This window comes from Culicoides brevitarsis, chromosome 3 (assembly GCF_036172545.1).
Source record: "Culicoides brevitarsis isolate CSIRO-B50_1 chromosome 3, AGI_CSIRO_Cbre_v1, whole genome shotgun sequence".
In the NCBI taxonomy this organism is placed as follows: domain Eukaryota; kingdom Metazoa; phylum Arthropoda; class Insecta; order Diptera; family Ceratopogonidae; genus Culicoides; species Culicoides brevitarsis.
The window spans coordinates 32,642,209-32,670,130 of record NC_087087.1 but is presented as its reverse complement, the minus strand read 5'-3'; the positions used below and the strand labels follow the sequence as shown (position 1 = coordinate 32,670,130).

Genomic DNA, 27,922 nt, shown 5'->3' with positions numbered 1-27,922 from the left:
TATAATAGCATGTAGGACATGTCTCTGTTGAGCATGAGAGCTAGTTTTCTACTAAAATAGATTTTAATTGACAGAATAAAATGAAATATTTTTTAAAAAAAAGTTGTTTTTTTCCTTGTCTTTCGTGAAACTTCTCTCCAATGTTCTTCCAGAAGACATTTTTTGTTAAAAAAAAATTTTGAAATTTAATAAAATTATTTAGTGACAGAGACATTCAACGTTTTTTGTTCAAAAACGTTGAGCGTGTTGTCATACATTCGACTCGTAAATTATAATACGGAGCAACTTGGGTTCACTATCATCATTCATTGTCTCGGTATTTGTCATGTTTGTAATTGAAAGTTCAGCTTCTTCAGGATCCTTCTGTTCTTGTTCTTGATTGGCTTTCACTTCGCTCAACAATGCATTTGTGATGGCTTCGATTGCTGCCATTTCGCTTTCTGAGTCTTTGCCTCCCTTGCCTTTTTTGCGATTCTATGAAGGAAAAAAGTGGAAATTAATGCTTTTATTAAAAATTATTTACGACTTACCATCGTCAGTGCTCGTCGCAAGTCCATTTGGAAGGCATTAACGTCAATTGTGCCGCCAGCTGATTCGCCCAAGCGTCGCAGAGTGTCAGCAAATGGACCGGAAAGTGCCTGAAATTACAAAATTTTGTCATTAAAATTAATTTTCATTAACCCAAAGTGAAATTTTTTACTTGTAATTGTTGCCAGCTCCTCGCGTATTGACGTCGTACCAACTCGATGATCGTCGATGTCAACGCCAATCCAATCAGAATGTACAATGTGCAAACAACCATGAATTCAGGACGACCTGAAACGCGAAAAAAATGTCTTAATTCACCGTCGAAGCGAAAAAAATTAATTTTCTTACTCGGCACCAAGTCACCCAAGCCAATTGTCGTCATTGTGATAAAACAAAAATAATATCCATCAAAGAACCCCCAATCGTCCTCGATTAAAAGCATCATGCCGGCACCAGCTGCCAAATAGACTCCTAAAAATACGACAGCACCAAATGCGTACAGCAACTTTTTGTTCGACGACGATTTCTTTTTAGGATCTTTTTTGCACCATTCTAAAGAACGAAAAAAAAAAACAAAACATTTTAATGATGTTGTTTTCGCTGCTAATTTAGCTACTTACTCGATATCGGCAAATTCTTCGCGAGAGACGTCGAAGCAGTGGCAAACAATACACCCCAATCTGCAATGACCGTCAATGTAAGCGGAATGCCAATTAGAGCAAAGAATATACAGAAAAGTCGTCCTTCGAACGTGACTGGTGCAATATTGCCATAGCCTGAAAATGTGGAAAAAAAGGGAGAAATTGGGTAAGGAAAATGTAAATTTGCTGGAAATTGCTCATAAAAATATGATTAACTTTTATGGTAAATGCTATTTTATTCAATTTAGCTTTCGATACATCATTTTCTTTTGTTTTAAGCATTTTGAAGAAAAAAAATAAGTAATTTGAAGTAAGTCTGAAAGTTAAAATAGTTCAACTAAATAAACCTAAAAAAAATTAAGTTTTGAAAATTAAATATTTTACAATTATTTCATAAATCTCATTAATTAATTTTTCTAAATTTGAAAAATATTTAATTTTAAAATAATTTTTATATTTTTTTTTCATGATTTTTTTAAATTTAAGAGTTTTTTAAATCTTTTATTCTTAAAATTTGTCAATTTCAAAATTTTATTTATTTTTTTATAAAATTCTTTCAACTAAAATTAATAAAAATTTAAGAAAATTAAAAAAAAAAATATGAAATTATTTAACATTTAAAAATCTTGACAAATTTTCAAAAAAAAAAAAAAAAAATTATTAATATTTTCAAATATTTTTTATCATTAATTTTTTCAAAAAATTTTTTTTTTATGAAAACCTAAATATTTTTCAAATTCAAAAATAAATAAAAAAAAAATCGTGAGAAAACTCTAAAATTCATATAACGATTTTTCGTAAATATTTTTATTCTTGAAATTTAAATTTTTCATCAAAAATTTTGTTTTTTATTAGTTTTTTTCAATGAAAATATTAAAAATTGATTTTCTACAATTTTTTTTTAAATTCAAATAATTTTTATTTTTTTTAAATAATTTTCTTAAATTTTAATTGAGTTTTATAAAAAATTTCAGAATTATTAAGAAATTTAGAAAAAAAAAAATAATTTAAAAAATTTGAAATTGAAAACCTTTAAAGTTAAATGATCGAAAAAATTCGTAAATTAAAATAAAATTCATGAAAAAATAATAAAATAAAATGCGCTTTAACAATCATTTAAATTTCAAAACGTTACTAATTATATAAATTTTTTAATAAAGAATAGCCAATCATGACATTAATTTTTTTTTTTATTTGAAAAACGTTTCATCAAAATATAAAAACTAACGACGCGTCACTTGACAAAAAAAAACTGATGAATCATGATAAATGTTTAAAAAAAATATTTTCATTCAAAAAAAAATTCTCTGTCTGAAAATTAGGGTACAAAATATCTCTCTCTCTCACTTTGCATAAATAGGAACCTTGTTGAGTGCTTGTTTCCTCATATCTCACAGCAATTCATCTAAACACTTAAAATGAAACAAACAACATCAACACAGCAATAAAAGTGAAAATGTTAGTAGATAGGCAAAAATGTTATGCCATTTTTTTTTGTTTGCTACAACGAACATCAACACTATCTTTGAATTACGATAATAGTCATGATCAATGTTTATAATAAACTTGTCTTTTTTTCAACTACTTTAGTTGGGCCGTGAAATTGTTCGTTACATAAGTAATGTCATGACATTGTCTCATTTTTAGTCAAAAAAAAAAAAATTTTTGTGGGGTGTATGAAATGTTCGACCAAACATGCTGATAAAACGGAACAAGTACTACGAGAAATAATGTTATGTGCATAATGTTCAAAAAATATCTCATTTTCCCTCCTCGCAGCTTGTTTTGAAATTATTGTGCCTTCTCTTTGTTGAAGCAATGAAATTTTTTTCATTCGATAGGATTTCTTTTTTTTTACTGCTTTGGTACTTTTTTTAACACTGCAAGATGAACGTTGAATGGGCAATATGACAGCTCATGAATAGAACATAAAAAAAAGTACAACCCGAAAATTTGGTTCTATTGGCTTTGTTTTTTAGAGGAAGTTGCTTTAATTCCGTTTTTGGGATTTATTTTCAACTCTGTGGATCGAAAAGAGGTGAATTTAACAAAAAAATTTCTTAAAAATTAATTTTCGTTGGAAATATTTTTTTTTGTGTTCTTTTAAAAAATATCAAAATAACACAAAAAAAAATAATTTCCAACGAAAATAAATTTTTAAGAAAATTAACTCCTCAAGAGCTTCAAATGACTCTAAAAAAAATAATTTTATCTTATAAATGGATAAAATTAACTTTTTAAAATAAAATTTAAGCTCTTGAGAAGTTAATTTAGTTCCTAAAGAAATTTAACTCACTTCTTTTCGATTCACATCGTTAAACATCGCCGACATGAGCTATGTTGACTCTTAGATAATCAGGCAAGAGACCTTTGACACATTTATAAGTGAGGAGAGCACGTTTATTCTTTGTTTGACACTCAATAAATTCAGTTTGTTTCAACATATCACAGATTCTAGTATACCAATTTGATTCAGTCAGTGATCTTAAAGCTTGATTTTGCACTTTTTGTAATTCATTCAAATCAGTCTCGTTGTTCAAAATCAAAATTGAGCTACAATAGTCTATGCACGACCCAACCATAGATTTATAAAGCATCAGTCTTGTTTCTCTATCGATCTTATTTCTATGTCTTATTAAAAAACCAACCTTCTTTGCAGTCTTTTTTATCACAGTATTAAGGTTTTCTTTCATATTCAATTCTTCGTCTATAATGATTCCCAAGTATTTGATGATCTTCGCTCGTTCGATTGTTTCATCGTGCAAAGGTGTCTGAAAACTTTGTTAAATCTCTATTTTCTAGTTTTTAACGTCCCGTTTAATTAAAGAAAACAGGAAAATTTGAGCCCTTAATAGTTGAAAAGACTCAAATTCTCCTCTTTTAAATACAAACGGGACGTTAAAGACAACTTTACGACAAGATAGAGATTTGAGCAAAGTTGTCGCAGACACCTCGGACCTCATTAACGTTCGTCATGTTTGTCACAGCATTAGGACAAAATCCGTCTTTTATTATTATATTATTTCGTATTTATTAGGACTTTGAGTCTCATAGTAAGTACCCTGCAGGAGACACAACAATGAATTATGGTGACATTATATTATCATAATATTCGTACAAATAACATGAGAAACGTCTCATGAATATATCGGCAATAGTAGATACCAACTTATTTGCCATGCTGTAGGCTGATGATGATGTTGTCTCACAGCACCCATACATTTTTATTGGTTACAATAAAATAAATAAAAAAAAAAACAAACAATCTCTGACTTCAATTTTCCCTCTTTTCTGTTATTACATCGCATTGTTACTCCTACTTACCTATCGTCGTGAGAATGGTCGATGAGAAAAACACAGCTTGGTTAACGGTCCATTTGTCGGAATCGGGATCTGGAAATGCTGGATCGCCAATGACTAAACCACCGTCAGCAGCATCCGCGACAGCCTTTAATGAAAATTGACTTAGAAAACCTATCGCGAAAAAAATCATTTTTTTTACCTCTTCATATTCGAGTAACTCGACGGAAATGAAATCCTCCAAATTCCGTATGTCTCTATTTTCTAAAATTGATTGGATAAATTTACTACGTGCCGCTAAGGTACTATTTCTAACTGCTTGTCTTTCTGCAATTTCGTTTGGTAATTCTAGTATTCTAAAAACCTGCAAAGAGAAAAAAAAACAGGGGAAGGTTCAAACATTTTAATTTACGAAAGAGTTTTGTACATTTATCATCCAATCTGTACGAGCAGTTTAACATTTCCTGTCTGATGATAAAAATTGGCAAAAGCTCGAAAAAATTAACTGATTGTTTGCCAGACATGGAAGCAAACAAACAAACAAAAAGAGCGTTAAATTAGAACTCAACACCACAAATTTATCATTTCGATCGTTGTAAAGCGGAAAAAAAGACGGAACTTTTTTTTTCACATGTGAGAGGATTGAACGGAAGGATGTCGGTCAATGACTTTTTTTGTAAATTGAAAAAAAATCTAATTTATCACTTTTTGCACCTATTTACCCTGAGAATTGTAAACAGATTAATTTCAGCTTTTATGAGCTTAAAATACCTTTTGGGAGATTTTTTAAAATGGATTCTTCAGGTAAGTTTTATTTTTTAATTTCTATAAGATTTTTACCGCATTTCGAAGAAAAAATGCGGTATTAAACTCAACTTGTCGTCTGTGTGTGTGTGTGTCACCTGTGCCCCAAAAATTTTTTTTTTGTAATTCTTAGTTATTTAAGGACCCTGAAGGTCTGTGGGCAGTCCCTTGGGTTGTGAGGTGTATGAAATTGTGAAAGGGTCATGAGGAGTACGAAAATGTGAAATGAGGAGTACAAAATTGTGAAATATATGCATTTCAATGGGAAAAGTCTACAGATTATGAGGATTTCGGAAAATTTAAATGAGGAGTATAAAAATGTGAAATGAGGAGTATGAAATTGTGAAGTGAGGAGTACAAAAAAGCGTAGGTATGTAATATCGAAATGCGGTATAGTATGTCGTTCTTTAGACGACTACTTTCTCTATTTTTTTTTCAGTTGAGTATCAAGTTCAAGGTCTTGAAGGATTCAAAAGGGACTCGTCAAAGGACATTTTCTGAAGAAGAACCAATTTTTGAATGGTACATGGATGAAACCACGAGATATTGAGAAGATGAAGGAAGAAATCTATCAAGTCATGTGAATTCATTTGTACCATGCAAATCTCCAAGAAGAACTAAAGAGTTACTTAATATGAATGTCAAACAAATCAGAGTGAATTTTTCTTTGAGTCGTTTTTCTTCTCAAACTGATCAATTAAGGATCAAATTCATCACTTTTTGATTCGTAAGGTTAAACAATTTTTTTTTCGTAAACGTAAAAATCGTAATATCCAACAATAAATCAAGACAATCATCAGAATGACTTGTTTGTTGGTTCCGGCTCTTTTCCGCAAACCAAATTACGAGCCTAATATTTCACTTAATGATGATTTACAAGAAATTTCACGGAAGTAGTAAATACTACCATAACATTCTAATTGCATGTTATCCCTAAAAAACCAATAATTCTCGCGAGTCATTTATGTTTGTTTGTTCATTTTCTTCATGCCGCAAAATTTGTTTTGATATTACTACAACCTTTGCGCGATAAATCATATAAAAACCTTTTCAATCGTTAAAATTTCACATATTTTCATCATTTATGGCATTTATCAATCGTGTAACACTTATAAAAATATTGATTTTTTAATAAATTCTTTTCGTCTTTGATTTTACGCGCTCACTGCATTTTCGTATCAGAAAATTTTTGGCGTATAAACCTACAAACAAACAAACAAGGTAAGAAAGGTGTACGCACGTTTTCTGAACATTTATTTTTATTTCATTGCCGCTATTGAAGGTATGAGAAAAATTTATGAAAAGAACACCGGCAAATCACTTTTCATGGTGCCTTCACATGACAATACTACTCGCAAACGTTTATCTTTTTTTATAAGACTTTATTAAGCAAATATTGCGTTCCGGGGTTAGTCGATGATTTGTTTGCATTTTAAGGAACATATTTATGGGTAGAACGTTCCCCATGCAAAAAATGAACCGCGATTTGTCGTGAAATAATTCAACTTAAAATGTTTATTAAGATAATAAAAATGAAAAACTTTCCCGGATATTTACATTTTCATCGTGTTGTCTTCAATGTTAATTTTATGCTTTTTATTGAAGTTCACAAATTATAATTTTTCTATTAATTTAACTTCTTTTTTTAATTTTAATTTAATTTTAATTTTAATTTAATTTTAATTTAATTTTAATTTAATTTTAATTTAATTTTAATTTAATTTTAATTTAATTTTAATTTAATTTTAATTTAATTTTAATTTAATTTTAATTTAATTTTAATTTAATTTTAATTTAATTTTAATTTAATTTTAATTTAATTTTAATTTAATTTTAATTTAATTTTAATTTAATTTTAATTTAATTTTAATTTAATTTTAATTTAATTTTAATTTAATTTTAATTTAATTTCAATTTTAATTTTAATTTAATTTTAATTTAGTTTTAATTTAATTTTAATTTAACTTTAATTTAATTTTAATTTAATTTTAATTTAATTTTAATTTTAATTAATTTTAATTTTAATTTAATTTTAATTTAATTTTAATTTAATTTTAATTTAATTTTAATTTAATTTTAATTTAATTTTAATTTAATTTTAATTTTAATTTAATTTTAATTTAATTTTAATTTAATTTTAATTTTAATTTTAATTTTAATTTAATTTAATTTTAATTTAATTTTAATTTAATTTTAATTTTAATTTTAATTTTAATTTAATTTTAATTTAATTTTAATTTAATTTTAATTTAATTTTAATTTAATTTTAATTTAATTTTAATTTAATTTTAATTTTTTTAATTTTTTTAATTTAATTTTAATTTAAAAAATTTTAATTTTAAAAAAAATTTTAAAATTTAATTTAATTTTAATTTTTTTAAAAAAAAATTTTAAAACTATAATATTTCGAGATTTTCGAATTATTTTAAAATTTTCAAAGAATTCTTGAGTTTTCAAATTTTTTAAAATAATTTTTTTATTTAATATTTTTTACATTTTATGACTTTTCATTAAAGTCGCATATTTTTAAAATTATTTTTTCAAATAATTTTTTTTCCTAAATTTTTTTTTGTACAAGATATTCTTGTAAGAACTTGAAAAAGTAATAAACAAGAAGAAAACTAATATAAAACAAATATTGCGTGTGATAATCACTTATTTTATTGTTGTTAGTTTTTTTTTTTTTTTTTGAAAATTACCGGATGTGATTTTCCAATGTACGTTAATGTCAGCGCCTGGCATTTTTATTGTTTAATTCGTTTTTCACATAAAATAAAAAGGTATAATGGAAACGCCTGGTACCCATTTAATGTTTGTTTGTATTCAACAAAAAAATGTTTTTTTTTTCGTTCAAAGTGAAATTCAACCTTTATTAATGAGAATCTCGACGTTCGATCTGACCCAAGACGATACATATCGAGACGAGAAATGGGATTAATGGACCTAATACAACTTTTTTTTACTTATTACATATTCCCCATCATCGTAATAAAAGTAACCCTACTTATTCAATTTGTCTCAATAAACTTTGAGACTTTGGATATAATAGAATCTCATCAATAAAAGATGACAGAGCAAAAAGTTTTTGTTCAAAGCATATTGTTAGAATATTTTCTTCTTTTTTCGGAGGCAGATGTTGTACTTGTCGAGAAAATAATGTTCAAGGTATGTCCTCTATTTGCTTTGTCGTACTTTGTAGACGGAAGTTGCTCAAATTATCTTCCATCCAATCCTTTCTCTTCGCATTTCATGGTCATTTTAAGATGATATTGGTAGACAGATCCTTGTAAATCCGCGATAAAATTAAGAAAGTTATTGCTATCCTCTTTTCCTGGTTACAATAAAAATGTTCATTGAACCATAAAGGGAAGGATTCTTGACAAGATGTTACGAAACCGTTGCAGTAGAAGTGATTAATGTTGTTTTGTAATAAAAAACAAAGAAGAAAAAAAGATAAGTACGTTCGATATTGCAGTCAATCAATCAACTTTGTGTGGGCTGTGGCATACTCTTTATGCAATTTTCTATATTTAAATGTAATTATTCATTATTTTAACAAATATTTTGTAAATATATTTTGTTTTTGATCTATTAATAGCAACGGGAACGAAACCATTAATCTTTTGTTCTGCTTTTAGATGCCAGAACATTTTGAAAAATTCTACGAGGAAATACTCTGAACGAACCTTGAACCGTAATTTTGACGTGAAAATGCAAATGTAATGCTGCTCTATTGAAAAAGTCGAGGAATTAATGAAGTGTAAATTAGTTTAATTACAACTAATTAGATGGGAACGTTTTGCACTAACACGCCATAAAATTGAACCTCAATGTGGTCAAATAAAAGGCATGCCAAATAAATTTCCATTTCGACAGGCGTCAAACAATAGACTCTATAAGTGGTTTGATAAAGTTATTACTACTGTCCATAGGTTCCCAAATATGTATAAATCATTCGTTTGATAAGAATCAGAAAAGGATTACGATATCGTCTTTCATGAAAAATCACGTTTCATTTGTTATTTGTTTCCTTTTTGCCTCGGCTGCTGGTTAAAGCCTATCGTTTAAGTGTTTACCTTTCCTTTTTTCTTGTTTTCTTTTGTGCCCCTTTAGTCGCGCGCAATAATTTGAATAAACATATATTTGTATCTTATCTGAATTGCATATCGCACGGAAATTGTCACGAAAAGGCTCGCAACAAAAATTTGGCTAAAAGTACAAGCAATCATGATAATGATCTGCTACAGTAGAAAAGTAGCAGGTCACTGTGAAAAATTAAAGTTTTGGCATTGATGAATTTTGGCGCGAATTCGTGAGTTAACTTTATGGTTCTTTTTCATTAAGTTGATTAAAGAAATTTAATTAGAAATTAGTTCAAAATTATTCAAGCTCATCCTTTCGCTTTAATTTAAATTAAATTTTGTGTTATTCCATTCAATCTTCCATGTTGATTTTGCATCAAATGTCTGTTCTTCATAAAGCCATGGAGGTTTCCGTTTTAATCTTTGCAGACTTTGTCGAAATTTAGAAAGTAAGGAATTTTTCACCAAATCACATTTTTTGAGCATTAAAGATCTTTCTTCTATATTTTTCTGGTAGAATGTTTGCTAAATAATAAAAAAAATTGTATTGTATTTAATAAATGTAAAGAAACAGCAAGAATGTCAAAGGAATTTTTTTTTCAGTTTCAATTTTTTGGCAGTTTTGAGTTATAAAATGATTAAAAATGATAAATTAGAGCCCTCTGATAAATTTCTATCCATTTGGAGCAAGATTTGACAAAATTAGCTTTGACACAGTTTTTTTGCTCTTGATTTAGTTTTTAAGACAAAACTATGTCAAAGAAAAAATTTTTTTTCAGTTTCAATTTTTTGGCAGTTTTGAGTTATAAAATGATTAAAAATGATAAATTAGAGCCCTCTGACAAATTTTTATCCATTTGGAGCAAGATTTGACAAAAATTGCTTTGACACAGTTTTTGACACAGTTTTTTTGCTCTTGATTTAGTTTTTAAACAAAACTATGTCAAAGAAAAATTTTTTTTTCAGTTTCAATTTTTTGGCAGTTTTGAGTTATAAAATGATTAAAAATGATAAATTAGAGCCCTCTGACAAATTTTTATCCATTTGGAGCAAGATTTGACAAAAATTGCTTTGACACAGTTTTTGACACAGTTTTTTTGCTCTTGATTTAGTTTTTAAAACAAAACTATGTCAAAGAAAAAATTTTTTTTCAGTTTCAATTTTTTGGCAGTTTTGAGTTATAAAATGATTAAAAATGATAAATTAGAGCCCTCTGACAAATTTTTATCCATTTGGAGCAAGATTTGACAAAAATTGCTTTGACACAGTTTTTGACACAGTTTTTTTGCTCTTGATTTAGTTTTTAAGACAAAACTATGTCAAAGGAAAAAATTTTTTTTCAGTTTCAATTTTTTGGCAGTTTTGAGTTATAAAATGATTAAAAATGATAAATTAGAGCCCTCTGACAAATTTTTATCCATTTGGAGCAAGATTTGACAAAAAATTTTTTTTTTTTCAATTTTTTGGTTTTTGACACAGTTTTTGACACAGTTTTTGACACAGTTTTTTTGCTCTTGATTTAGTTTTTAAAACAAAACTATGTCAAAGAAAAAAATTTTTTTCAGTTTCAATTTTTTGGCAGTTTTGAGTTATAAAATGATTAAAAATGATAAATTAGAGCCCTCTGACAAATTTTTATCCATTTGGAGCAAGATTTGACAAAAATTGCTTTGACACAGTTTTTGACACAGTTTTTTTGCTCTTGATTTAGTTTTTAAAACAAGACTATGTCAAAGAAAAATTTTTTTTTCAGTTTCAATTTTTTGGCAGTTTTGAGTTATAAAATGATTAAAAATGATAAATTAGAGCCCTCTGACAAATTTTTATCCATTTGGAGCAAAATTTGACAAAAATGGCTTTGACACAGTTTTTGACACAGTTTTTTTGCTCTTGATTTAGTTTTTAAACAAAACTATGTCAAAGAAAAAAATTTTTTTTTTCAGTTTCAATTTTTTGGCAGTTTTGAGTTATAAAATGATTAAAAATGATAAATTAGAGCCCTCTGACAAATTTTTATCCATTTGGAGCAAGATTTGACAAAAATTGCTTTGACACAGTTTTTGACACAGTTTTTTTGCTCTTGATTTAGTTTTTAAGACAAAACTATGTCAAAGAAAAATTTTTTTTTCAGTTTCAATTTTTTGGCAGTTTTGAGTTATAAAATGATTAAAAATGATAAATTAGAGCCCTCTGACAAATTTTTATCCATTTGGAGCAAGATTTGACAAAAATTGCTTTGACACAGTTTTTGACACAGTTTTTTTGCTCTTGATTTAGTTTTTAAAACAAAACAATGTCAAAGAAAAATTTTTTTTCAGTTTCAATTTTTTGGCAGTTTTGAGTTATAAAATGATTAAAAATGATAAATTAGAGCCCTCTGACAAATTTTTATCCATTTGGAGCAAATTTGACAAAAATTGCTTTGACACAGTTTTTGACACAGTTTGCTCTTGATTTAGTTTTTAAAACAAAACTATGTCAAAGAAAAAAATTGCTTTGATTTTTTCAGTTTCAATTTTTTGGCAGTTTTGAGTTATAAAATGATTAAAAATGATAAATTAGAGCCCTCTGACAAATTTCAATCCATTTGGAGCAAGATTTGACAAAAATTGCTTTGACACAGTTTTTGACACAGTTTTTTTGCTCTTGATTTAGTTTTTAAAACAAAACTATGTCAAAGAAAAAAATTTTTTTCAGTTTCAATTTTTTGGCAGTTTTGAGTTATAAAATGATTAAAAATGATAAATTAGAGCCCTCTGACAAATTTTTATCCATTTGGAGCAAGATTTGACAAAAATTGCTTTGACACAGTTTTTGACACAGTTTTTTTGCTCTTGATTTAGTTTTTAAAACAAAACTATGTCAAAGAAAAAAATTTTTTTCAGTTTCAATTTTTTGGCAGTTTTGAGTTATAAAATGATTAAAAATGATAAATTAGAGCCCTCTGACAAATTTTTATCCATTTGGAGCAAGATTTGACAAAAATTGCTTTGACACAGTTTTGAAAAAAAAACTAAATCAAGCATTATCTTGACATGTAGATACATACATTTAAATTTTACAACATTTTTATTGATGGTCATTGAACTTTCACTCCTTTGTAGACTTTTTATCAGACTATAAACTATCAAATGTCGATACTATTTGTATTTTATTAATATGTCTCGATACAAAATAGCGTTGTTTATTTACTTCAATAAATTTCACTTTTCAAAGATATCAATTAAATAATTATTTCCAATATATAATTTGCTTTGAATACTAAAAATTTGATTCTTACATAATTTGGTGAAATTTGAATCACGGATTTAAAACAAATCTTAACTTGAGAAGATCTAATCTTAAGTTTTTTAAAGAGTAAATAGGGATTAGGTTCATCTCTTGAGAATTTAAATTAACCCCTGAAGTGAATAGTTTAGCCCTTTACTTTAAGAGGTTAATTTGAATCTTGAAAGCGATCAATTTGTCTGTAAAATTGATCGCTTTTAAGATTCAAACTAAGCTCTTAAAATTTAAAAAATTCACTTCAGGGGTTAGTTTAACTTCTCAAGAGACGAATCTAATTCCTAATGACTCTTAAAAAACACAAAATTAGATTTTCTAAAGTTAAGAGTTGTTTTAAATCTTAAACTTTTTTGAATCCGTCGAGTCATAACTGTCACAAAAGTTTTTGAATCTCGCAAATCTTCAAGCTGCGAAACTTCTTCTTTTTGTACTTCACACTTTTGCCACGTCTCCAAAACCACAAGCTGGGCTGTTCATCTTATTTATTAAAGAAGCGTAAGCAAGTGAGTAATGTTACTTTAGCATATTATTATCATACATAAAATAACATGTATTCAACAATTTGACGAATACCAAAAATAAATATACAGACGAACCTTTTTTGCCACTTCTTAAAGATATCAACTGAATAAAATTCCTTTCACGTATCACTTGAGACACCCAAACCTCAACATTTAATCCCCACAGCAATGAAGGTCTTTTTTGGCTTGATTATTATTATTATTTGCATATGTACATCACCCATCCTGCCTTTTTACCTTATGCATTAAGAAGAAAAAAAGCAGGAAAAACATAAAATTTTTAACATGACACTTCACTTAATTTTCTGAAGTATTTTTCCTCTGTTCTATTTTTTTTTTGTGATAAGATCTGAACACGTAATATTTTGATATGTTTTCGATGAACTGATGACAAGTGATGATAAAGGAGATTATTAAATTTGTTTGCATTTCAAGTACTCGCGAGACACGAGACACTCCTTTTGGCTTGTAACTTTCGAGGAAACTCGTCTATTAATTATCCTGCTTCGGAATGTCTAAACACAATAAAAGTCAAAAGTCATGTGTTAATAATGAGTCGTCTTATACGTGGTTGGCATGTGAAAATCATCAGCAGCTATTAGATTAACACGCAGAGATGATTAAATGTTGGAACGGAGCAAATGGAACGAAAGATGAGCCACGTGTTTACTTTTAATTGTCGTTTAGTTGCGAGAAGGTAAATGATCTGTTTGCTTTATTGTTTTCGTTTTTTTTTTGACGATTTTATGAAAAGGAAGGCAGGCAGCCAGCCATGAAAACTGATACAACATTTAAACACTTTCGCAGCAAATGGTTTATGTCCAATTAGACACGCGTTGAGTGGTGTTTCTGTCATTTTTTAGTAGAATTCCTTCCCTTAAAGTGACTTTAGACTTTTCATGCCTTGACTTAATATTAAGTTGTAACATTTTGAGTCTCGTACTTTTTTTTTTATTATGAGACCCGAACACGTAAAAGACAAATTTCAGTTTAAAAACCTCTTGGTCATTGTACTTGGAGACTCATTTTTTCTCAGAACAATTCATGACAAAATTTTTCTCGCGCATTTTTCAAACAATTAAATAAATTCAGTGTCATATTTGATGTTTTTTTTTGTTTTTTCAAAAAAAAAAAAAAAAAAAGAGTTAATAATTCTATAAATATAATTTTTCATCTCATTTTAAAAAAATTGTCTTTTCGATGCCTTTAAGTCTGTTTCAACAAATTTTTGTTCGAGGAGACGCCAGGTTGATATATTTTTCTTTAAAAAAGATGATTGTCCATCTGCTATTTTTTCAACGGAAACTTTTAAAGTCGTTAATAAATAAAAAATACGACAATATAGTTTTTTTTTAATTTCATTTTTCAAAAAAAAAATTTTTTTTCTTACTTGAAACGACATTCGTACGAGGAGGCGTTAAATTATGTCAAACGTTTCTTTTCTCTTTTATTTTATGTAAATATTTATTTTTATCAAAACTGATTCATGATAAATAATAAGAGAAGAAGAAAGAATGTCTGTGAGTTCAAACGACTACAGGCAGACCTATGACGCGATTTTATTTTTTTTTTGTCTTTTTTTTTTTTGTAGAAAAAATATTTTTTTTTTTTGGAATGACAAAGATACTTCATGTATGATTTTTTTCCTCAAAAATTTTTATTAATAGTTGTATACTTTTGGATGCGGCAACAAATTAAAGTCGATTTGTGAGGCAAATGTTCGAATTTTTTTACGATTATTATTTTATGAGTCCGCAAGTTTACTGACTTTTGGTTGTCATAAATTTATGTGACGCAGAATATCGGAAAAAGAAAGGTTTAGATTTTTTTATGAGGTTATTTTGATTTAAATTGTTTGCGGAATCGCGGAAGTTTGTGAAATGGACAAAGTTTATTTTTTATTTTTGTTATTTCAACAACAGCTCTCTTCAGTTGAGCTTGTTCAATTTGTTTGATTAAAAGAAAAAATATATTTGCGTATTTCATTTCTGAGTTGTCAACACTTTTGATATATTTACTTGTATTTGATTGTTTTTCTCTCGAGTAAGATTGTAATTCTTGTCGATACTTGTTAAAAAGGCAACATCTGCTGTAATTTAATATTTTTTGGCGAAAATCGATTTTTTTTTATTATTTTTCGCAATTCTTGACCTATATAATATGAGATAAAGAACAGTTTCAATTATGATCTTAATTACAATGGTTAATTGCGAATTTTCGAAAATTTGAAAATTTTTCGAACATCTAAATTTAATGTTCGAAAAATTCTTGAGTTTTCGAAAATTTTGTAAGAAAATATATTCGAAAATATATTTCAAAAAATTTTTAAAAAATCGGTTTTTAAAAAAAGTTTTTTTTGCTCGAATTTTTTCGAAAATTTGAGAATTTTTCGAACATCCAAAAATTTCATAAGAAAATCGATTTTAAAAAAATTTACGAATCCTTGAAATCAAATGTTCGAATTTTTTTTTTCGAAAATTTGAGAATTTTTCGAACATCTAAACCAAATGTTAGAAAAATTCTTGAGTTTATCGAAAACATTTACATAAGAAATCCTACTTCCAAATCTAATTTCGAAACTCTAAAAAAATCATAAATTTTTTTTAAAAATTTCAAATTTTCGAAAAAATGTCTCGAAATTTTTTTTCGAAAATTTGATAAAATTTCGAACATCTAAAAATTTCATAAGTAAATTGATTTTAAATGTTAGAAAAAAAGTTTGAATTTTATTTTCGAAATTTGAGAATTTTTCGAATAAGAAATCCTTTTGAAAAACTATTTCGAAACTCTAAAATCAAATATTCGAAAAAAAATTTCAAATTTTCGAAAAAATTCTCATATTTTCGAAAATTCGCTTTAAAATAATTTTCTATGAAAATTGTGAAGGTTAGTTACGAATTTTTTACACGACAAGTTCTGCACGCCAACTTGACATTGATCTAATCTACTTATTGCCCGAAACAACTGTGAAACGGTTGTAGGCCATCACTCATATACTTTTTAAGTGACAAATAGCAACAATTTTGTCACATTGATCTGTTTTATGCTATTTTTTGTGGTAAAAACATTCGGTCAACAATCATAACATGAAATTTCCTTTGACAATCATATGTTTAGATTTTTTTTCGCTAATTTGATGATTGATAAACATGCTTTAGTAGCATTTTTGCAAACATTTGAGTTTAATGAGTCGCAACAAATTCGAATTTGAGTTTTTGTACATTTTCGAATCAATCAAGAGAGGTTTTCAGTCTAGACTTTTACCTCTGTTAGTTTTGTTTTTTTTTGTTGAGTAAAAATAGAAATGATTTTTTAGTGAATGTCAAAGAAAAAAGTGTATTTTTGTGTCTGATTGATATCTTTTCCGAGAATCTTCAGACGACAAAAGCACGATAGTCACTCCACGATCTACCGAGAACTTTTCGCATGTTTCATCTACGATATTTTGCAACAACAACGAGGGATTAACGTGTCTTGATGATTTAAATATATTTTTGTTACTTTTTCGTGTCAGTCTCATGCAAAACAATAGCGTACCACGTAAATATTTTGATGAAAATTTTTGAAATAACAATAACACAAATTGACAGAAACAAAAATATAATTTAAATCTGAGGCGTTTTCGTCGTCGTCGTCATTATTACATGTCGCCTCGCATAACAAGTGTTTGTTGGTGGTTTCCCTCGGCGTGTAAGCAATAAAAAAGCATCCAATTTTTAATGACTCTAAATTACGCTCGGAAAACTGTTGTAACGGGATCGCAAATGATAATTAAATCTTACTCATCGCCATAAATTAATTTAAATGGTGTGGATTGTCAACAAATTATTATTTAGTACTGGACTGCGTTGTTATTTTCTGGAAGAAATCCGCTACTTTTTCCACATGAACGAACAACAGAAGAAAGGGAATTGTTGTAAAATATGAATATGATGATTTGACGACAGTTTTAATTGCTTAATTTACGACGTTCGCATTTTACGACTAAATCATGCACATGGAGGAGGCGCCTTGCCCGTTAATGTTTTTTTGTATGCGTGAAGATAACTTCATTAAAATCCTCGACATGTCAAGAATAAATTTAATCGAGAGCACATAAAATAGGGAATTCATGACGCGAGCCGCAATGCATCAGAAAGCAGTTCGCAGCACGAGATATTCAGATTTTTTTTTACTGCTTTTTCGCATGTAAAACTATGAATTGCAAGCGTCTCGTTTTTCAGAACAAACACTCGAAATAACATAAAATTTATTTATATTGCAACAATAATATGACAGAGCGCCCAATAAATCACACACGATGCAAACAAACAGCGGGTAAGTAGAAAGGCGAGTGAAATCTGGTTTATTACAGAAGTTGCTGATTTTTCTGATTGGATCGTGGCAGGTTAAGAAGGCTATATGGAAAAAGGTAAGTACAAAGAAATTTATTTGTTTCGCTTTTAAATAATCTTAAAAGATTTCAGGAGAAGGAAATTATTTAAAGAAACTTTTTTGAACCCTTGATGATCTTTGTTAACAGAAAAGCAACCTTTGAAGAAATTTAAGTAAGATCAAAAAGAAACTTAAATTAAAAATAATAAGATTTTTTCCATAGGTCTTCATCGGATGAGTCAATTGGAAAAATCTCCAGGACTTTCTCAATGAAATGAACCAATTCAAATCGTTATTTATCGAAAACAGTCTAAATCACAATTGATATTAAAAACTGAACGACTTGATGATCAGAAAAGCAACTTTTGAGGAAATTTAAGGGAGTCTAAAGAAAACTTGAAGATTATCTCAAGTCAATTAAAAGAATGATTTCGATGTCAAGACATTATGGAAAACTTCGTGGCTATCATCAAATGTTCGCAATTCATGGTTAATTGACGACTGTACGAGACCCATTAACGGATTTGACCTTCCAAGAAAGATATGGGTGAAAGCAAATCGATTCCGTACTGATTGCGGAAGGTGTAATTACTTCTTGCATAAATGGTCACAAAGAGACTCGCCAAACTGTGAATGTGGATCACTGCAAACTATGAGTCACATTTTACAAGATTGCACGTTGACAAAATTCAATGGAGATTTGCGAGTAATACATGAACTTAACCAAGATGCGATAGATTGGCTATCAAATATAGCTCCATCAGTATAATTTATATTTCTTTTTCAAAAAATTTCATACGATAAATAAACAAATCTCAAGGATTTTCAACGTCTAGTTAAAAGATTATGACGACAAGATCAACAGAACATCGGTTCAATTCTCAATGAATTGAATTAACTCAAATCGTATTTTATCGAAAACAGTCTAATTTACAATTGATACTCAAAAGAGAAACTATTAAGTTTTTCTGGATGTCTCTCGATTTCAGTATCCTTTTTGCCTTCTTTGAATCAATTTTGTTCTTCGTATCCTCAGATTCATAAGAATAGCTAAAAGGATATTGATTCGCCAAAAATAACTTCGCATTATCAGTGTTATGGTCCAAATGTCGTCACAACAGACTTTCAGCCTTTATCGTTATCTCTTTCGACGACATACAAACAAAAACATCCAGTTGACTAGACACTAAATACTTCTTCTTCTGACATTTAAACCCGCCAATACGGATTATGAAAAATTATTATTGGGACATTTATTTTGATTATTTTACAATTGTTTGTTCACTGACTTTGTCTCATTCGTTATCTCCATAGATTTTTTCTTTGAGGTTTCATGCGTTATTACTGTCATCATAAAATTATTAAGAGGGAATTAATGATTCGGAGTCTGAGTGTCTCCGTTTCTGCGACATTTGATTCACATGTGCTATGGACAGGAAAAATTTCAATGGAGATAAAAGTAAATAAAGTGACAAATTTTATTACACGACTAAATTATTGGTATTATCTTTTTTTTCACTCGGTCTCTTTTTTATTTCATCTTGGTCAACAAAACAACAACAACAAATATTTGTCTTGTGATCGAATTTTCTTTCATATTTTGTCGTCTCCTCATATTTATTCAGACGATGTCCTACTTTTATTTGTCTAATAGATTCTGTCTGAATTGTGTTAGTAAAGTAAAAGGATTCGTCATGTCCGTTTTAAAGCAAACATTCAGAAGAAAAAAATCTTATTCAAAGTTTTTTTCATATTTCTTTCATTACGAAATAAATCAAATTTTATTGACTTGCCGCATAAATGTCAAACACGACAATTTTCTCAATGACACGTAATTTAATTGGTTCATTTTTTTTCGCACCATTATTGACATGATTTATTGAAATGGCAACTGGAATTTTCTCGATTCGAAGTAAAAAGTCTTTAAGAAAATGTTGCCAAGAAAGTTGAAATGCAGCAAAGTTTTTTACTCTGTTTGTCTCTTTTTTCTCCATAAACTAATTAATTATTCCCGTTATATTGTATCGACTAATCTGATGGCGTAAAACGAAACCCCTCATTATATTTTTATGGCCTTTGTGAAAATTCAATAAAACTCGTCTGAAAACCCATTAAATATATTGTTGGCTATCTAATAATAATAATATAAAATTCGAATCCGAGAGAATAATCAGAAAAAATCGTCATCAAATAAAAATTTAAGCGAGAAAAGCGTCGTAAATTATCTTGGAATGTCAAAATAAAAATAATAATAATAATGGAAAAGGGTCTCGCCGTTTCTGTGTGAAGTTAAAAAAAATATGCGTCACTTTTGAACTATTTTTAAAACTTTTGATTTTTTTTTTCAAAGTAGTTTTCTTTCGAGTTTTTATTATTTTATCCACCTGCTATAAACGACTAATTTACGAGCATTTATCAACATAATAGTAGTATATTAAAAGAATACATCTTGTGAGACGAGACAAAAATGCATCTTCAGACATTCTTTACACATGTAAAAATTCATGTAACTCTCAAAAGAAAGTGAGAAATGAAATTCTTGAAAAACAATCTAAAAATACCGAGACAAGAATTTTTTCCCAAAACAATGCATTTTATTTTAATTTAATATCTAAAACGAGAAAATTTGATACAATTTAATAAATTGTTGAAAAACATGAAAGAAAATGCATTAAAAAACGGCAACAAGTTACTCTCTTTTAATTGCACTTTTATGCACGTACAAAGGTGAAGGAAGATAAATGGTGCTCTGCATCAGAAAAACGTGCAAGGCAAGATAATTTTTTGCAATAAAACGACCGTTTAAGTACAATTAAGAAGCGGCTAATAACCATCCATCTTGATATCGGTCATTGCCGTTGGTTGTCCCTCGATGGCAATTCAGAGACTTTTTCTCTTGATTTACATAAATTTTACATTCATGTCGTCAATTTGAGATTTTTTTTTTGAACTTTTCTTTTGTTGTGAACATGAATTTTACGAGTGACTGGCATTTCCTTCGAGTTTTGTTGATGTAACATAAATCACTTTTTCCCGCCAGACCTACGTTCAAAACCACGAAATTTGTACTCAGATTTTTTTTTTTGGTAGAAATTGTGCGGCGGACCATATGGAAAAAGAGATAAAAATTAGATGGAGGAACTTAATAGCATTTCAATGGGACTTTATGGAAATTTTAATTTTTTTTTTTTTTGGGAACATTTGTTTTATTTATTTAAACAATTTTTTTGAAAAGAAATTGATGTCAACAGAAATGAATTAAAAAATAATTTTTAGAGTAAAAAAATTTAACCACGAAAATTTACAAAATTATAATAAAAATGATTTTTCAGGGTTGGAAAAAATTATGACAAAAATGTATCAAAGATTTTTTTAATAATACTTTTGCTTTCGAATAAGTTATAATGATTTTTTGCTAAAAAATTAAAATCTTAATTAACTCATTTATTTATTTCAAAATTAAAAATTTTTAATTAAAAACTTAAATATTTTGAAAAAAATATTTTTATAAAATTTTTTTAAATGGAAAAATTTTAATATTATTTTGGTAATTATTTTAATAATTTTTTTCAATGGAGAAATTTTTTAAAAAATTTTAAATTTTTTTTTAAATAAAAATTTTTTTTTAAAAAATTTCCCATTAAAAAAATTACTAATTTAAATTTAAAATAAATAAAATTTTGTATTAAATTTTAAATAATTAAATTTAAAAAAAAATTTAAAAAAAATTATAAAATTTATAAATTAAATTAAATTAAAATAAATTTTAATTAAATTAAATTAATTAATTCAAAAATTATACATTTTATTTTATATAAATTAATTTTTTATATTTTTTTTAAATAATTAAAAATCTTTAATAAAAAATTAAAAATATGTATGAAGTAAAAGTCAAAGAAAATTATTTTTTTTTATTTAATTAATTTTTTTATTTAGTTGAATTAAAATTATTTAAATATTTTTTTTATAAATCAATTAAAATTTTTAAAAATTAAAAAAATATGTAAATTAAAAGTCAAAAAATTTTCCGACCCTGAAAAATCATTACATAAAATAAATAATTTTCTTTGTCATTAATCATTTCAATGAACTTTCTTTGATTTTTTGATAATGATATCCTTTCCAAAAAAAAAACGGAAACGTCTGATACTTTTAAAACTTTTAAACAATTTTTTAACAGATCTTTAAAAAAAACGAGTGTTATCATCACATAAATTCACAAGTACAAAAAAAAATCCTACTAGTTCAAAAGAAAAGATGATTTACATATATTTTCCTTATCGTCATCTGTTTTTTTTTATTCTTGTGTTCAACACACCGAAAAACGACTTTTTCAACTTTTTTATTGTTCTTCCATTGTTAATTTTTTTTTTCGCAAAACACATGTTTTGTAACACATTTTCCGATGATATGATAAATTTACTACTAACTTTGTCAGACATTTACGTAGAAAATGCAGTGAATCGAAATAATCTTGATTTTTTTTAAATATAATAAAATAATGACGTAATTCCCGAATTCGCGTCATTTATTTTTTTTTTCAAAAAATTGAAAAATTTTACGTAATAAACTTTGACGTTCATTGTTTGGTTCATACAAATCAGTAAAAAAAAGTCAATGTTTAATATTTTGATTTCTTAGAGTGATTTATATACGAAAGAGGTCATGTTTTATTTGGGTCGTGAAAAAGTGTTAATAAATTCTGATGAATTTCCCTGCGTTAATTTACTTACAATGCCGCCCATGAAGCAATATGCACACAACGCAACGAGCAGGCCAAGGTGTCCCAGCACCTTTTTCAACTTGAATTTGATGAAAATTTCGATGAGACGCTCCAGGAAGGAGCTTTTTTGTTTGTTGATTTCATCGTCGCTCCGGTAGTTTTTCAAGAGCTCGCCGTTTGCCTCGTCACCTGACATGATTTCTCGCGCAGCGAAATCAACATTAAATTTTATTAGTTAGTTATCACTTATCTGGATTTGTCAATCTTCGCGCGTCCCGAGTGATTTTTTTTTTGTTTGAATTGTAATTGGAAAAAGAAATAAGTTTTTTTGTGTGTTCGTTGTGAGAAGGGATTCTTTACACTTCATTTATCTTTGATTATTTTTTTTTTCGATGAAACATTTTTTTTTAGGTTTATTTAAAATTCAACACATTTTTTTTTTGAGTAATGCCATTAAAAACAAGTGTGAAAATTTTAATTTAAATTAAATGCACTTCTCTGTTTATTTTCTTTTTGTTTTAATGAGAAAAAATTTTATCATCTTAATTTTTTTATTTATTTTATTTTATTTTAGAAAAAAAGGCACTAAATCGAAAATTATTTTTAAAAAAAATATTTTTTATTTTTTTTTTAATTTATTTTATTTTTTTTAATTATATTTTATTTTTAAAAAATAATTTTTAATGATTTTATATTTTTTTATTTAAATTATTTTTTTTTTTTTTTTTAATAAATTTTACTTATTTTTTTAATTAAATAATTATTTTAATTTTTTTTTATTTTATTTTTTAAAATAAATAATTAATTTTTTTTAATTTTTTATTTTTCAAAAAATATTTTTAAAAAAATAAAAATAATATTTTTAACGATAAAATATTTTTTTTGTTTCAGAAAAATTTTCCGCACAACCTTTTCGTCTCGTGGTTCAAAATAAACTGAAAATTCTCACATGTCGTCGTCAGCGTTTGTATGTTCCGGCAAACAAAAATACTACTCTGTGGCGATGTTGGTACAATATTTTGTTATGTTGATGCAGTACAGCGATGGTTTTTCACTTTCACAATTTTCCCGTACGTACGTATGAGAGATTTTCATTCATTTGGCAGTCAGTAGCGTCATGTTTAATCAAAAACGAGGGGCTTCGTTAATTTTCAATTTATTGAAAATGCATAAATTTACAAATTAAAATTAAATAATGTACAATACAGACGTGCAATTTAATGCTTTTTTGGCTTTAAACAGTCATATTAGCTCCTCCGGCATTGGGAGGCGCCGCATTTGGCGTTGTCGCACTAAAGAAACTGTTCACAGCATTTTTCATCACGGCTCCTTTGACGAAATCCTGTGCTGCTGATGTCACATCTTTATTTGCGCCAAAGTGACATTTGATATATCCGTGCAAATTCGCTCCGTTCAGGGCAAGAGCTATCAGAACGACAAGAAGCCATTTGAGTTTCAGTCCAAAAAGAGCAACAATGAAAAATAATCCCCATATCACAGGCGAAACGATGAGTCCAAGCCAGAAAATTCGCACTTCATCGGCTTGTCCGTACTTTTGCCCCTCCTTCGACTTGGATTCGTAAATCCATTTGGAGTTGCCTTCGTCATCGACGAAATTCCACCATCGAAGCCCTACCAAAATGCGCCCTGTGATATTCTTAACGACCCAAAAGTCGGCTGACAGCAGTAAAACTATGACTACGAACGAAGTTATATAGGAATCAGAGAAAAATCCGCAGAGGATGTAGGCAAGTAGCGCAGTCCCTCGAAAGCCCAAGTGAAAGAAGACAATGTAGGGATGTCTAAAAGTCGAAAAAAATGTTAAAATTTGATTCGTGAGTCACTAAAAATTTTCTTACGAATAAGTTTTGGCATTTCTGTTCGGATTTAGTTCATCTTCCTCTCCGAATGGGACCGTATCGTCATCCAGTAAAGGTACCTGAAGAAGATTTTTCACGAAAATTAATGGAAATTAAGGAAATTGATGAAAAAATATTTACCGTCACAGACATTGTTGATGTGTCTCGAACTGTCAGTGTGAATAAATGTTGCCCAGATGAAAAAATGAATTTAATGTCAAGTCAGATGATTGAATTCAGGGTTAAAAAAAATTTATGTCAAAATAAATATTTTTGCTTTTGCTTGAAAATTTATTTAAAATTAAAAAAAAAATTAAAATTAAAAAAAAAATTAAATAATAATTTTTTTTTATTTTTTAATTTTTAATTTAATTTAGTTAATTTAATAATTTTAATTTATTTTTAATTTTATTTAATTTTTATTACGAATTAGCAAAAAAAAAGTCAAAAATTAAAAATTTATTAAGTGATTTTTTCTTAAGTCAAAATTTTAAGTTTCTTAAGTTAAACTTAATAAATTTATTTTTCCAAAAATTTCAATTTTTTCATAAGAAATGTTTGATGAATTTTTATTCTTGCCTTGAGAAACTATTTTTCATGAAAAAAAAATTATATTTTTTGAAAACTTAAGTTATTAAGTTTGACTTAACTGACTTAAAATTTTTGACATAAAAAAAATAAATTAGCTTATTCAGATTTAGTTTTTGACTTTTAAACGTTAAAAATTAATTTTGACAAAGAAAAAATTTTTTTATGATTTTTTTTTTTTTTTTTTGAAAAATTTATTAAAATTTTGACTCAGTTGACTTAAAAGAAAAATTTTGAATTAAGAAAAATTAACTTAATAAATTTTTGACTTTTATTTTTTGAACTAATTCGTAAAAATAAATTAAAAATTAATTAAATAACATAAAATTAAATTAAATTAATCAGAATTAAAAAATATTATTTCTTAAAAATTAAATAAAATTAAAATTTTAATTAAATAAATTGAATAAAATTAAATTAATTAAAATTAAAAAATATTTTTCAATTAATTTTTTTTTAATATTCAAATAAATATTTTAATATTTTTATTTTTTAATTTAAGCAAAAGCAAAAGTATTATTTTGACATAAAGTATTTTTCGAACCCTGATTGAATGAACAAATTTCATGAATGAATCACCCTCAAAATCAAAACAAAGCAACGTGAGAATTGAAATTTCTCCTAAAACTTTTAAGATTTTGCAGGTAAAAACACGTAAAAATGCCTCCAAAATCAGCCAGCAAGAAAGAAAAGCCCTTATGGTTCACTTGTGAGAAATGTTCTTTGTTAATCATGGGACAACCAGCTCCAAATAATCATCAAAATTGTGATTTAACTTCAACTGCTTCTTATATTACAACCGGTGAGTTAATTTTTTTCAATTTAATTCCATTTAAATAACGAAATTTCCTTTATTTTTAGGTTCTTCAACAGTTTTCAAGCCAAATAAAGTAGAAACGAAGACAAATTTCGACGAAGAATCATCTTTAGCGAGTCACCAATTAAATAATTTACTTTTTCTGAACCTCCAAGTCATGCGATTAGCTAAATTTGTGATTGGAGAACCTTTATTAATTAAAAACAACGAAGATTTTAGTGTTAAAAACGCTTGGCCTGTCAACGATAAGTCATTGGATGTCGTTCGTTTAACTAAAAATGAGCTTTGGAGGTACGAGACAGGCAATTTAACAATAGAAAAGTTCGGAAAAAAATTAAATGAAGCAAAAAATGTTGTTTTAAGATGTTTAAACGAGTCAAAAATCGATGGAGATCTGAAAAAGAATTTGTTGAGAGTCGTAAAATGCGAATTTAAAGGCCATGCATTGAGAAAAGGACTCGAATTACGATTAGTTTTCATGAACAAACCTTTTGTCTTTGAAGTTCATGAAATTTCTTCACAAAATTCGCTGTCAGAGAAGCTCGCAACACTCTCAATAGACGATAAAACTCCAGAATTCGTAAAAATTGGAAATTCAACTGAAATTCAACTCTTTTCAAAGGACGAAACTCAAGAAATTTCAAGTAAAAAAGTCAAAGAAGAAATTTTCATCGGCGGATTATCAAAACAACGTCAAGAAATCGAAGAAATAATCGCCGCAAAGCAAACTCGAGCAGGTCTCACCAAGGGAATTTTACTTCACGGATCTCCGGGATGCGGAAAAACGTTACTTGTCAAATCCCTGTTAGCTGATACGAGCATCAAACATGTTCAAATCAATTCTTCTGAGATTTTCAGCAGATATTATGGCGAAACTGAGGCCAATTTAACATCAAATTTCGAAAAAGTCAAGGAAAATTACCCGGCATTGACTTTAGTTGTCGTCGAAGACATCCATAATTTGTGTCCGAAAGCAGACAACACCGATATTGGTCGACGGGTGACTTCCTCCTTCATCACTTTGATGGATCAACTCCCTGCCAATGCCTTAATTATCGCGACAACGAACCAAATTGAGAACCTAAGTGCGAATTTGAGACGCAGCGGGCGCATTGACTATGAAATTGAGGTTTCTGTACCGAGTCCCGATGCGAGAAATGAAATTCTCGATGCACTTTTGAGGAAACATCAACTTTCAATATCAGCGGAAGATGTTTCCAAGTTGGGTCTTGCCACGCATGGGTACACAGGAGCTGATTTAGAGAGTTTAATAACGAAAACTTTGTGCATGAACCCAAAAAATACCGTTTCCATCGAAGATTTGATGCAAAATTTGACGATTGTGAAGCCAAGTGCCATGCGAGAAATCCAAATTGAGTCGCCAAACATCAAATGGAGCGATATCGGGGGTCAAGCGGATCTAAAATTAAAGTTGCAACAAGCTGTTGAATGGCCCATCAAGCATCCGGAGACATTTAAAAGGCTCGGAATTACTCCTCCGCGTGGATTATTAATGTTCGGACCTCCGGGATGCTCTAAAACGATGATTGCCAAAGCACTTGCGACGGAAAGTTCATTAAATTTCCTCTCCATCAAGGGATCCGAGCTTTTTTCCATGTGGGTAGGCGAATCAGAGAAGGCAGTACGAAAACTTTTCCAAAAAGCGCGTGAAGTAGCACCCGCGATAATTTTTTTCGATGAAATTGATGCAATTGGCGGCGAACGCGGAGGCGAAGGAAGCTCAAATTCCGTGAAAGAACGAGTTTTAGCGCAAATTTTGACGGAAATCGATGGAGTTCATGCCTTGAAAGATGTTACAATTGTCGCGGCAACAAATCGCCCGGATCTGATCGACAAAGCCTTGATGCGTCCTGGCAGATTAGATCGTGTTATTTACGTCGGACTGCCTGATAGCGACACTCGACGCGATATTTTCAACATAAAATTACAAAAAATGCCAATTCACGAAAATGTGACCTTGGAAAATTTAGTTGAACGTACGGAAGGATATTCAGGAGCGGAAATTCAAGCAGTTTGTCAAGAAGCTGCCTTGCATGCGTTGGAAATTTCCTTTGAAGCCACCCACGTGACGCAAGAAGATTTTGATTTTGCACTGAAATTCGTGCAACCGAGAACAAGCAAAGCTCTGTTGGAGTTGTACGAGAATTATTTGAACGATTACAAGTTTAAATAAAAAAAAATAATTTTTTTTCATGTTTTTTTTTTATTTATATTAATGTTTATAGGTATTTTTCACATAAAATTAACATTTTTTTTTAAATTAAAATCTAATTTTTACGAAAAAATAATTTTTTTATTTTTTTTTTAACTCAAAGAAGTACTTTTGATTTAAAAATAGAAAAAATTTAATGAAAAAAAAAAATTTTTTTAAGTAAAAAA

General features: G+C 28.0%; 3 protein-coding genes across 3 annotated transcripts; 1 reads left to right on the top strand and 2 right to left on the bottom strand.

Annotated features, from left to right (window-relative positions):
- On the bottom strand, positions 1-22,454 carry LOC134835522 (TWiK family of potassium channels protein 7). The gene is made up of 9 exons (XM_063850401.1): positions 22,269-22,454; positions 4,672-4,833; positions 4,494-4,617; positions 1,149-1,304; positions 877-1,065; positions 701-816; positions 531-638; positions 376-474; positions 1-300 (listed from the first exon to the last, which is right to left on the bottom strand). The coding sequence occupies exons 1-9, from the start codon at positions 22,452-22,454 to the stop codon at positions 250-252; spliced, it is 1,191 nt and encodes a 396-aa protein (XP_063706471.1). The 3' UTR covers positions 1-249.
- A 944-nt stretch (positions 22,455-23,398) lies between these two features.
- Positions 23,399-24,295, bottom strand: LOC134834383 (uncharacterized Golgi apparatus membrane protein-like protein CG5021). The gene is made up of 3 exons (XM_063849025.1): positions 24,259-24,295; positions 24,118-24,197; positions 23,399-24,060 (listed from the first exon to the last, which is right to left on the bottom strand). Exons 1-3 carry the CDS (start codon positions 24,268-24,270, stop codon positions 23,493-23,495), a joined length of 660 nt encoding a protein of 219 aa, XP_063705095.1. The 5' UTR covers positions 24,271-24,295; the 3' UTR covers positions 23,399-23,492.
- A 1,012-nt stretch (positions 24,296-25,307) lies between these two features.
- LOC134833108 (ATPase family gene 2 protein homolog A) lies at positions 25,308-27,844 on the top strand. Its single transcript, XM_063847311.1, has 2 exons — positions 25,308-25,507; positions 25,567-27,844. The coding sequence occupies exons 1-2, from the start codon at positions 25,366-25,368 to the stop codon at positions 27,714-27,716; spliced, it is 2,292 nt and encodes a 763-aa protein (XP_063703381.1). The 5' UTR covers positions 25,308-25,365; the 3' UTR covers positions 27,717-27,844.
- Positions 27,845-27,922: the final 78 nt, after the last annotated feature.